Raw genomic sequence first — 12583 nt, forward strand, 5'->3', positions numbered from 1 at the left:
ACTTGCCCAAGTCCACGGCTTTCTGTAGGTGGCTGCACAGGTTGATTGGATGGTATATGGCATGCTTGCCGTTATTAGTGGAGGGGTTGAGATCAAGGGTCGGGAAGTTATGTTGCAGCTTTATAAAGCTTTTGTTAGGTCACACGTGGAGTATTGTGTACAGTTCTATTTGCCACATTATAGGAAGGATGTTGAGGGTGTAGGAGAGGGTTACCAGGATGCTGCCTGGATTAGAAGGCATCAAGTATAATGAGAGTTTGGACTAGGTTGCATTCCCTGGAGCTTTGGAGATGGAGAGGAGACATGACTGAAATTTATTAGATGATGAAAGACAGATAGGGGGTCGACTGTCAGAGTATTTGACCACGCAGAGTGCTGGGTGACTGGCAGGGATGGCAGTGGAGGCAAGGGTGAGAGAGGCATTTAAGAAGATCTGAGGCACATGAATAAGCAAATCTTTATAAAGATTGGCTTTATTTTGTCACTTCTACATCGAAACAGTGAACTGTGTCGTTTTGCATCAACAGCCATCACAGTATAGAGATGTGCTGGGGGCAGCCCTCAAGTGCCAACATAGTCTCCCACAACTCTCAGACCCTGACCTGTATATCTTTGCAATCTGGGTGGAGACAGGATCACCTGGGGGAAACCCATGCATCATGTTGAAAATGCACAAACTCCTTACACACACCAGAGGAGAAGACCCCGGGTCACTGGCACCGTTACCGTGTTTACACTACGGTGTCCCGTCCCCTGACAATGGAGGGAGACCGAAATTACGGAGGCAGAGGGGATAATTCAAAGTGGGGTTTATCGTCAAATGCGTGCAGGTGCAGTGAGAAACTTGCTCGCAGCTGCATCACAGGCTCAGAGTAACGCACGAGTAATATACACAAGGAAAATATAAATTAAACATAAATTATACACAACATTTGCAAGAAAGAACATAACTAGAAGAAAAAAGAACACTTTAGTACAAAGTGATCAAACTGGGATAGTGTTGCTAAACTAGTGATTAGGGTTGTGCCAGCTGGTTGAAGAACCGAATGGCTAAAGGGTAGCAGTTGTCTCCGAACTTAGACTGGTGTTTAATTACTGGTATAATTGGCTCAGAACAACACTGTGGGCTGAAGGGCCTTTTCTTGTGGTGTACTGTTCTACACTCAATAAAAAAGGTACCTGAGGTTTTAAAGATTAAAGATTTATTTGTCACGCGCACATCGAAACATACAGTGGAAACATGCCTCTAAGCATGCATGACCAACACAGTCCAAGGATGTTGGGGCCACACGGTAGCACAACGCTTCACAATACAGGTGACCCGGGTTCAATTCCCACCACTGCCTGTAAGGAGCTTGTATGTTCTCCCCGTGGTTGTGTGGGTTTCCTCCGGGTGCCCTGGTTTCCTCCCACAGTCCAAAGTCGTATCAGTCAGTGAGTTAATTGGTCATTGTAAGTTGTCCTGTGATTAGGCTAGGATTAAATCGGGTGTTTGTTGGACAGTGAGGCTAGCAAGGCCGGACTCCAATAAATAAATAAGTAAGAGGTGCTGGGGGCAGCCAGTAAGTGTGAATGTCCACAACTAATTAACCCCAACCCATATGTCTTTGGAATGTGGACACAGGGAAAATGTCCTTACAGACAGTGGCGGGTTGAACCCTGACTGGCCGACACTGTAAAGTATTTGAACAAACTGCTACACTATCAAAATAACACTGATCGTTTCATGAATTTGTGTTGCGTCAGGTTTATGAGTTTTTCAGTGTTCTTAACTTACCAGCCATAAAGCTCCCGTGTCTACGGTCTACGCCAAGACACAGGGGTAGGAGAGGGCAATTGCCCGGGTTTCTGCACCTGGACTACTGGACCATGCGAATGAAGTAGCTGAACTACTGATCTGGGATCCCAACTCCTCAATGGTTGATCCAGAGAAGTGTGTTCAAGTCCCATCGAGGCAGCAACTGAAATTCAGTCAGAATCAGAGTTATTATTATCACTGGTTTATATGATGTGAAATTATAGATGTGTGGTGGAGAGTATATTGACTGGCTGCATCACAGCCCGGTATGGAAACACCAATGCCCTTGAATGGAAAATCCTACAAAAAGTAATGGATATTACTCAGTCCTTCAGGGGTAAAACTCTCCCCACCACTGGGCACATCTACATGGGGCACTGTCAGCGGAAAGCTGCATCTATCATCAGGGATCCCCACCACCCAGGCCGTGCTCTCTTCTCGCTGCTGCCATCAGGAAGAAGGTACAGGAGCCTCAGGACTCACACCACCAGGTTCAGGAATAGCTACTACTCCTCAACCATCAGCATCTTGAACCAAAGGAAATAACTTCCCTCAACTTCACTTGCCCCATCACCGAACTGTTCCCACAACCGATGGACTCTCTTTCAAGGACTCTTCACCTCATGTTCTCAATATTTATTGTTTATTTATTCATTATTATTATTTATTTTTTTGTATTTGCACAGTTTGTTCTGGTTGGTCTTTAATGGATCTGTGATGGTTGTTTTGGTCATGTCCTTTGTTGAAAGAGTATTGGAAAGATATTTTTGATATTATTTCAACAGTTTTGAATATAGACTTACAACCTCACCCAATTACTGCTATTTTTGGGTTACCAATGATAGAATCAAATCATTTAACCTCTTCAGCTCGTCGGATGATTGCATTTCTTACTTTAATGGCTAGAAGATCCATTTTGCTGAATTGGAAAGAGATTAACCCTCCTACCACATTTCATTGGGTTTCTCAAACTATGCTGTGTTTAAATTTGGAAAAAATTAGAAGTGTTGTTTATGATCCTTCTATTAAATTCGAAAAGAATTGGAGGCCATTTATTCAACATTTTCATATGATGTAATTTGACCTTTTCCAAACTTATTTTATTTCTCTGTAATATTGGTTGAGAGGAACGGAGTCCTTAACCCTAAGGTTTTCTCATTTCTCTTTTTTTTAAACGATGTTACAAAACAGCCCATGTCTTTTTTTTAGTTTAGTTGATTAATTCTGTTTAGATTAGTTTTTTTTGGGGGGGGGTTATATTTTTTTTCCTTTTTCATGATTTTTTTAGATATTTTTCTTTGTTTTATATTGTTCATTTGTATCCTATATGATTGGGAGTTTTATCATTTAGGTGTTAACTGGCTTTATAATCACTTATGCTAATTATAACAATGTAGTCCCAATAACTTTGTACCATTACCATGTTATGTTTATTTTTATGAAACTAATAAAAAGATTAAGAAAGAAAAAGGATCTGTGATGGTTATTATTCTATGGATTTATTGAGTAAATGTCTGCACAAAATGAATCTCAGGGTTGTATGTGGTGACGTATATGTACTTTGATCATAAATTTGCTTGGAACTTTGAAATTTGTTTTGCAGCAGCAGTACAATGTAAAATTACTCTAATTAATAAATATATAAACAATAAATAACAAGGACTTTGGTGTTGCCCTGTGCCTTTCAGAGACTTGGGCTTATCTACAATTGGCATGTGGAGGCCCTGGAGACATCAGCAATGTCTTCACCTGATTTTCCAGGTGTGCTGGGAGACTGGGTGAATCGTGTCCTCTCGCAGGGCAGTAGTGAGGTCGGAGGTAGGTGTGGGTGGGATGGAGTCTGGAGTGGGCAGAGTTTGTGAGGGAGCTGAGGGTAATGCTTGAGGGAAAGTGGGTGAGGGGGGGGTTGAAGAATGTATAGGTGAGGTCTGAGAGTGGTATGGGTGGGATCTGATGGTGGGGTGGGGATTTCAGCTGGGTATGGTCAGGGTTTTGAACAGGATCTGGGGGAGGGGTTGTTTGAGATAAGTGTGGGTGGGGAGGGGTATTTGAGACAGGTGTGGGGGAGGGGTGTTTGAGACAGGTGTGGGGGAGGGGGTATTTGAGACATGTGTGGGGTGGGGTTTGAGACAGGTGTGGGGTGGGAGGGGCTGTTTGAGACGTGGGGGAGGGGGTATTTGAGACAGGTGTGGGGTGAGGTTTGAGACAGGTGTGGGGTGGGAGGGGCTGTTTGAGACAAGTGTGAGGAGGGGATATTTGAGACAGGTGTGGGGGAAGGGGTGTTTGAGACAGGTGTGGGGGGAGGGGATATTTGAGACAGGTGTGGGTGGGGTTTTGAACAGGGTGTGGGGGAGGGGTGTTTGAGAGCAGTGTGGGTGGGGTTTTGAACAGGGTGTGGGGGAGGGGATATTTGAGACAGCTGTGGGGTGGGAGGGGTGTTTGAGACGGGTGTGGGTGGGGTTTTGAACAGGGTGTGGGGGAGGGGATATTTGAGACAGCTGTGGGGTGCGAGGGGTGTTTGAGACGGGTGTGGGTGGGGTTTTGAACAGGGTGTGGGGGAGGGGATATTTGAGACAGCTGTGGGGTGCGAGGGGTGTTTGAGACGGGTGTGGGTGGGGTTTTGAACAGGGTGTGGGGGAGGGGATATTTGAGACAGCTGTGGGGTGCGAGGGGTGTTTGAGACGGGTGTGGGTGGGGTTTGAGCAGGTGCACGCTGGTTTGATCCACTTGTGTGCGCTGTTTGAACCAGGTGTGGGCGGGGTTTGCGCAGTTCGGGCGGGTCTGATCCAGGTGCGGGCGGAGTTCTGTCAGTCTTGGTCCTCGGTATCTGGTTTAGTTGCGGCAGTGTGGTCAGGTGCTGGGCAGCGAGAGAGAACTGGTCTCTTGAACCGAATTGGAACCGACTCTCGCGATGGATCTGGCCCGCCACGTCTTTACCCTCTTGGTGTTGGGCAACTGCTTTGGGGCAGGTGAGTGGTCGTGGATCATAACTCGAGCGCTGGGAATGTGTTCCCGAGATATGGGAGGGGGCGAGTGCCGGACCCGAGGTGGAGGGGGAGGTGGGAAGATCCTAGCGGGGGAAGGCAAGGGGAAAGAGGAGAGGTGGTGGTAAAAGTCCCAGAGAGGGGTGTGGAAGAGAAGGGTAGGAGGGGGATTGGCGGGGGGAAGGTTCCAGAAGTGGGTGAGCGGAGGAGGGAAAAGTTCCAGAGAGGGGTGTGGAAGAGAAGGATAGGAGGGGGATTGGGGAGGGGGGGGAGGTTCCGGAGGGGGATTGGGGAGGGGTGGGAAGGTTCTGGAGGGGGTGAGCGGGGGAGAGAAAAGTCCCAGAAGTGGGTGAGCGGGGGGGGGAGGGAAAAGTCCCAGAGACGGATAGGAGGGGGAGGGGTAAAGGTTCCAGATGGGAGAGGGGAGGAAAGGTCCCAGAAGGGAGTGAATAAAACGCGGGGATGGGTGGGGGTGGGGGTCGAGGAGATGCAAAGGCAGGGGTTGGAGGGGTGGAATCCCAGAACGGTGATGAGAAGGGAGGGAGAAAATTCCCAAAGGAGAACTAGCAGAGAGGAACAAGTTCCAGTAGGGTGAGAGGAGAGAGAGAGATAGTGAGGGAAAAGTTCCCAGAAGGGGGATGGGAAGAGAGGGGGGAGGGGAGGAAAAATCCCAGAGGCGGGAAGAGGGGAGAAGGAGGAATGGTCCTGGAGGAAGGGCGCCCTGCTTGAAGAACGGCCCAGTGTTGTCAAAGGCGAAACCGTGAAAAGCTTTTTCACGTTAGGGTGGAGTTAGAGCAATTCGACGACAAATACGGGGCGAAGGAAGGGAGAGAGAGCCGTGAACGATGCATGTGTTGGGATCCCAGTTACTGAGATGTCTCGCCCTCGACGCTTTAAGTTGAACACCATGACTTTTTAAAAAAAAGTTTTGCAGAATTTCGTTATCCTTTCCGCGCGTGTCCGACTGCGCTATTTCTATCGCCTTCTGTCTCGGGAATTTGGGGTGGGGGTGGGAGGTCGGGTGGTGATTCCACTCTGGTGAGGGTGGGGGGAGGTCGGGTCGTGATTCCACTCCGGTCCTGAGGCCAGTGTAGAAGGGGCGGGAGGTGATGACCCGGGGAGTATCGCCCTCCTCCCACTCCCAGGGCTGGGAGAAGTTCTTGACGGATCAGGAGTGAGTTGTGATATTTCGGCAAGGGTTTGGACACACCCTCGAACGTTTCCTCCTGTTAGGGTGCTTGGTTGTCCAGCTGTGTGCATTAAGGCCTCGAGAGACCGCATAGGTTAGTTGCCATCTTTTTTTTATAAAGCCCTGCTGGGGCTTAGGCTCCGACAGCAGCTCACTAGACCGCCCGGTATAGCCCTTCTCGGTGCCAGCCTCTACGTTGCCTTGCCGGCTGTTCTTCGGCTTGGGTTGACCGGCCTTGTGCCGGCGGACTAGCCGCTTTTACCACAACTTCTGGGTGAAGATACCTCTCCCAGGGGTGAGGTTTTTGCAGCTTCTTGTGCTGTTTCTGTCACTCTTGAGTTTTTTAATGGGATGGGGTTGCTAGCCCCACGTCCAACACCCCCCCCCCCACCACCTTTCTCAGCCGGGCTTGGGACTGTTCCTGGTGGAGTTACCATTTGATCGACCATGTCCAATCCTCCTCCTCCGCCGGGTGTGGGTCTATCCCTGGTTTCTATCCTTCCTGAGGTGTGCTGGCGGGTGTGAGCTGTGTGTTGTAACTAACCGGAGGCATAAAGCAAGGGATTATTACTGGGGACCGGGGGCATAAAGCAAGGGATTATTACTGGCGGAACTGCCTGGGCCAAGCAGCATCTGTGGAGGCGAAAGATGAGACTCATGTCTCCAGTGACCCTCGCCAACTTCTGTAGATATGCCACAGAAAGCATTCTGTCCAGTGTATCATGGCACATCTGCAAGAAACTGCAGATCATCACCATCGCTTGTCACACCAGACAGCCAGCCACTCTACTGTTGTTTGTTGATGTTGAGCAGGTCAGTGTTGGCTAAATCAGGTGAGAGTGGGCAGTTGCACAGAAGGTGTTCAATGTTCTGCACCCTTTCGCCACACTCACAGGATTCGCTGGTCTTTAAACCTCACCACCATGTTGTCTCCCGTCCTACAAACTCCCGCTCTCACTCTGTTGAGAGTGCCCCACTTCCGTCTATCAAGCAGTGCCCCGTCTGGCAACATTTCTGTGGGGTCTTGCACTGTGTTGTTTGGTGGGGTTCTGGCTTCTGTTTGTTGCCAGAGGTCAATCCTGTACGTTTGGGGGTGGGGGGGGGGGGAAGAGATGTCCCGTGCGGTAATTCCTCCACTGTAGCAAAGCCTTTCCTCGATTTTAGGCAGTATAGTGGGTGCCGTGGATCCGAGTTCTGTTTACCTTTTTCAATTTTTGTTGTAGTGTGTCTTTGGATCTCTGGGGGAGCAAAACTGCAGAGAGCTATGGACACAGCTCAGTCCATCACACAGACCAGCCTTGCCCTCCACTGACTCTGTCCACACTTCCCGCTGCCCTCAGGAAAGCAGCCAGCACAATCAAGGACCGCCCCCCCCGGGCCATCTCAGTCATTCTCTCTCCCCCCACCCCTCATGAGGCAGAAAATCCAGCATGTACCTCCAGGCTCTCAAGCTAGCTTTCTCCACCCATCACAACGCAACCAACACTGCCAGCATCTCCACTGTAAACACCCCTAACTTATTGGATGTTCTGCTGATTCCAATTTCTTTTGCGGTATAGACACCGCAAACCCTGTCACTCCTGTTTCAGCTTCCTGAGCACCATCTATATAAATCTTGAGTATAATCACTATACTTTTCCATCACATGACAGTTAAATGCACTTACCAAATCAATTTCATATTTTCCTTTCCCTTTTACCTCTAACAAATGCCAGTCTATGTCAGGCCATACAAGCTTCCATGGAGCTACAACTGGATAAACTACTGAAGGACTTATCCTGAGATCAAACACTCCACATTCTTTAGCAATATCATTCCCTACCCGACTAAAGTTATCCCTCTGAAACCTCCCATTTTCCCAGCACTCCTGCAACACTCCTTTTGCAGGGTGACAATCATTGTGCCCCTGCAAATTAAGGCATCCGTTAGTCTTGCGAGACCATGGATCTGCGTCTGGAAAGTCTTCACTCTCCAGGGTGCAGGCCTGGGCAAGGTTGTATTGAAGACTGGCAGTTGCCCATGCTGCAAGTCTCCCCTCTCCACGCCACCGATGTTGTCCAAGGGAAGGGCAAGGGCCGATACAGCTTGGCACCGGTGTCGTCATAGAGCACTGTGTGTTTAAATGCCATGCTCAAGGACACAACACGCTGCCTCGGCTGGGGCTCGAACTCATGACCTTCAGATTGCTAGTCAAATGCCTTCACCACTTGGCCACGTGCCGTGAAAATTGGCCCAGTAGTTTGCCATCAATTGCATCCTCCTTCGTTCCAAAGGCATTACTCCCATTTCTACCTGTAGGACTGATAATGGTGATGTTTTAAAAGCCCCACTGCACACTCTCAAAGCCTGAGCCTGAATCACATCCTTTTTCCTTATGTATGTGATATAGAATATATCCTTCTACTGAATGGACAATAAAGCTCTTGACATCTATCTACCTTGCACCTTTTCTGCATTTTCTCCGTAACCGTAACAAATTATTCTGTGTTACTGCTTTTCCCTTGACCCTTGTACTGCCTGAATGATATTTAGAGAGAGTGGAACAGGTCCTACCGGTGTTTGAGCTGTGATCCTTGTAATACATTCTATATTCTAAATTCTGTTTGTTTTTTTATTATCTTGATGTACTTGGTGATGGAATAATCTGTCTGGGTGGCAGGCAAGCAAAGTTTTTCACTGTCAGTCCAATTATAAGCCAATATAAATGGTGGACAGTTTCAGACAAGACTGTACACATGGGTTTGGATCAATGTTGGTCGTGCTCAGTTTTTGATCAACTGCACTGTGCATTGAAGGTGCTGATGAATGTCTCCCTTTGAGCGGTGACTCGTGGATATGGGAAGTGGTCAATGTTTTCTGCGGCCTCCCCGTCCGTGGGCTATGGAGTGTCAAAAATTGAACTTCCAGTAGTTGGTCAGGCCTTTTCCCAGGACCCTGTGGGTTTCCTCCAGGTGCCTTGGTTTCCTCCCACGTTCCAAAGCCATATGGTCGGGGTAATTGGGCTGTAGGCATGCTATGTTGGCATTGGGAGCATGGCGAAACTTGCGGGCTGCCCAGCGCTATTCTCACTGATTTGATTTGACAGGTATATGTTTCAATGTACGTGATACATGAATGTGAATCGTTTCTATCCATACAGACCACAATGCCATTACAGCTCGGGGCGTCAGAGTTCAACTCCTCACTCCTTCCCGTGTGTGTGTGTAGATTTCCTCCATGTGCTCAGGTTTCCTCCACAGTCCAAAGGTTAATCAGTCATTGTAAATTGTCCTGTGATCAGGCTAGGGTTAAATAGGTGGGTCACTGGGCACTGCAGCTCGAACGCTGGTAGGACCTGTTCCACACTCTCTCTAAATATCATTGAGGCAGTACAAGGGTCAAGGGGAAAGCAATAACACAGAATAATTTGTTACAGTTACAGAGAAAATGCAGAAAAGGTGCAAGGTAGATAGATGTCAAGGGCCTCAAGGCTGACTTGTACTTGTGCATACCAGCTTATGACGTAGCCTATGCAAGTGGGCTACGCCGTTGTCAGCATTTATACCTGTGCGTTGCTGTGTCTGCGTCGCTCTGCAATTCACGCACGTCACGCATGTGCACACACCTGCCTGTGCAAGGCTTCATTATCATGGTAGGCTTTCTCGGGGTACACAGGTTTAAAGCGAGGGTCTTTTCTCGTAAAAGCGAAATGTGTCCTCCATAATTTCGGAGGTCTGTAAAGCTTTATGGAAAGCATTGCAGCCAGAGTTCCTTCCCTGCCCTTCAGTCGCCCAATGGGAAGCTATTGCGGTGTAGGAGGAAATGCGATGCTACCAAGCAGACCAATCACAGTTGCTGCGGTCTGCGTCGCCACGACGCGTAGTTACGTTTTGGGAGAGGTGCGCGTCAGGCTAAGGCGTAGGGATCCGCGTAGGCAGTGCATAGGGTTCACAGCTGCACCGTACCTATGGCGTCGACTTGATGCACAAGTAAGCCTTTATCGTCCATTCAGTAGAAGGATAGGAAATGTCCTTGAAATGTAGAGTCCTGCTGGGTCTGAACAGACCAGGTGGAGGATGTTCATGCAGAGAGGAGCCTGCACCCACCAGGATTTGGGATTGACGGGAGATGGGAGCAGTGGGGGGGTGGGGAATACTTCCATGGCAAACTGGGCTCCTCTACCGTGAAAGGCATTTGAGGCCAAGTTATTGAAGGAGTCACAGTTCTAATGGTTTGAGATGAAAAGGTGTGGGAAGAAGGTGAGGGCAGGCAAATAATGGATGTAAGCCTTGATCATCTTAAAGATTGGAGCATTCTTGAAATGCCAAATAGTCTACTTAACTTTTTTAAATCTTTCTATGAGAGAGTGGTTCCTTAAAGGGGGTGGGGTGGTGGTGATAAATGCTCCCAGTGTTGTGTGTCACAATGGCCTCTGACAGCCAAGTCCAGCTCCTAGCCTTCATGTGTGGTTTAGCTCCTAAGCCCGGTGTAGTCATTTCTATTGACAGGAGAAGTGGGTGAAAGCAGGTTACTGGCGCCTTGAAACTAGTCGCTTCAGACAGATGGGGCTCATCAGCTGTGCTCTGCAGCTCGTGAAGGAAAACTCTGACCTCAAACCTTCAACGGCTTGCAGCTCTACCCACCCTGAGGTGTTGGGGGGTGGGGGGGAAATCTGGAGATGGAGTCCTTAAGGCAGTCCTATACTGACTGGCAACTCCTGTGATGCCACTAGTGCCAAACTGTATCGGTCTCTGCTGTTCCTGGGGGTTCATCAACCACCTGGAGAGGGGGAGCCTGTTGCTCTCCATATCACACTGCCCTGGCTTGCGTATCACGTGGACAGCTGGGACGCGGCATCCACGGTCGACCCTGACCGACGGAAGGCCTCAAGGAGCATGAAGCAGTCCACCGTATGCTCATCTCCACAGTGTCTTTGTTGAAGGGGTCGGCACTGTGTTAAATCCTCTCTAGACAGTTGTCTCCACCCCTCACTCACCAATTCCTTGGGTCAGCAACCAGCTCGTTTGTCCTATGGACATTCAGAACTAAGTTGTTTTAGCACCGGCACCAGGTTATAGAACAGAACTGTGCAGACCATTCGCCCCTTCAATGTTGTGCTGACCTTTTAACTCACTCCAAGATCAATCAAACCTTTCCCTTCCACATAGCCCCTCCATTTTCTCTAATCCAGGCAGCGTCACAGTATCACGGTATGTTAATAACAATTGAAACTTCCCACTAGGAAACTTTTATTTTCATTTTTTCAGCAGGATATCTGACTGTGGTATCAAAACCACAAAGCAGAGACCAGCCTTTCACCATTTAAACAAATGAGACATCACAAAGACAGCATCGGGAAATAACTTCTCTGCTTTCTGGGGCTCGGACAAAATTTGAATGGTGGAAATCTATTGGGATTCTAGGAGAACAGCTTCCTACAAAGTCACATTAGACATTCAAAGACAAAGACTGAGGACCCTTTGCATTATACACTTTACCTACACGTCCAATCTGAAGCTAGAGCCCTACTTTGCTGAGCTGCAGGACGTGACATAGCAAAATAGTTTCTTCGAGGTCAAGTCCAGATGTCTCGTACCACAAGGCCAATCTTCAAGATAATGCCTTTAAAAGTTCGACCACGCCTATAGATTCCTCAAAGTTGCTGTGCCAGTTGATAAGGTGATCAAGAAGGTGTATGATGTGTTGGCCTTCATTAGTTGGGGATTCAGATCAAATCCTGCAAGGTAAAGTTGCAGGTCAGCAAAACCTTGGTTAGACCATACTCGGAGTATTGTGTTCAGTTTTGGTTGCCTCATTATAGGAAGGATGTGGAAGCTTTGGAGGGGATGCAGGGGAGATTTACCAGGGCGTTAGCTAGGTTAGAGAGTGTGTTTCATAAGGAAAGGGTGAGCAAGCTGTGACTTTTCTCCTTGGAGTAAAGGAGGATGAGAGGCAACTGATCGAGATGTACAAGAAATAGCTAATATAAGAGGGCTTGATTTTAAGTTGATTGGAAAGTATAGAAGGATGTCAGAGGTAGGAATGGTATGTGTGTGGAATGCACTGCTGGGGGGGGTGGATGATAAAATCTAGATACATTAGGGGCATTTAAAAGAGGGTATTGTTAGTTTTTTTGTGTAGGGTAGAGTTCTTTTGGGGGGGGGTAATTGATGTTCCTGTTCCATTTTTGTGTCGGGGAAGGGGGCTTTGGGAATTGATGATCGGGATGCCATTGTGTGTATGTGTGTGGTGTTTCCCTCCAAACACCCTTCATGTTTTTTGTTTTGTGGCTATCTGGAGAAGACAAATTTCAGAGTTGCATATGAATGCAAGCTTTGATAATAAATGAGCCTGTGGGTGGCATGTAGATGAAAGAAAAAATGGAGGGCTTTGTGGGAGGGAAGGGTTAGGTTGATTGTGGAGCTGGATAAAAGGTCAGTACAACATTGTGAGCTGAAGGGCATGTACTGTTCTATGAACCGACCATTAGCTGCACACAGGCCATTTACTATTAAATATTTTCATTTGATTCAGATTTATCACGTGTATGTCAAAACATACAGTGAAATTCATCATTTGCGTTAGCAACCAACGCGTCCCAAGGACGTGCTGGGGGCAGCCCACAAGTGTTGC

General features: G+C 48.1%; 1 protein-coding gene across 1 annotated transcript in view; it reads left to right on the plus strand.

The window, feature by feature from the left end:
* Positions 1-4609: 4609 nt before the first annotated feature.
* LOC134342998 (mucin-2-like) overlaps positions 4610-12583 on the plus strand; it is a 62242-nt gene continuing 54268 nt past the window's right edge. Inside the window, exon 1 of the mRNA XM_063041781.1 lies at positions 4610-4767. Coding sequence (XP_062897851.1) covers positions 4710-4767 — 58 coding nt within the window. The 5' untranslated portion in view covers positions 4610-4709. The remainder of the gene's footprint in view (positions 4768-12583) is intronic.

Source organism: Mobula hypostoma, chromosome 2, assembly GCF_963921235.1.
Source record: "Mobula hypostoma chromosome 2, sMobHyp1.1, whole genome shotgun sequence".
In the NCBI taxonomy this organism is placed as follows: domain Eukaryota; kingdom Metazoa; phylum Chordata; class Chondrichthyes; order Myliobatiformes; family Myliobatidae; genus Mobula; species Mobula hypostoma.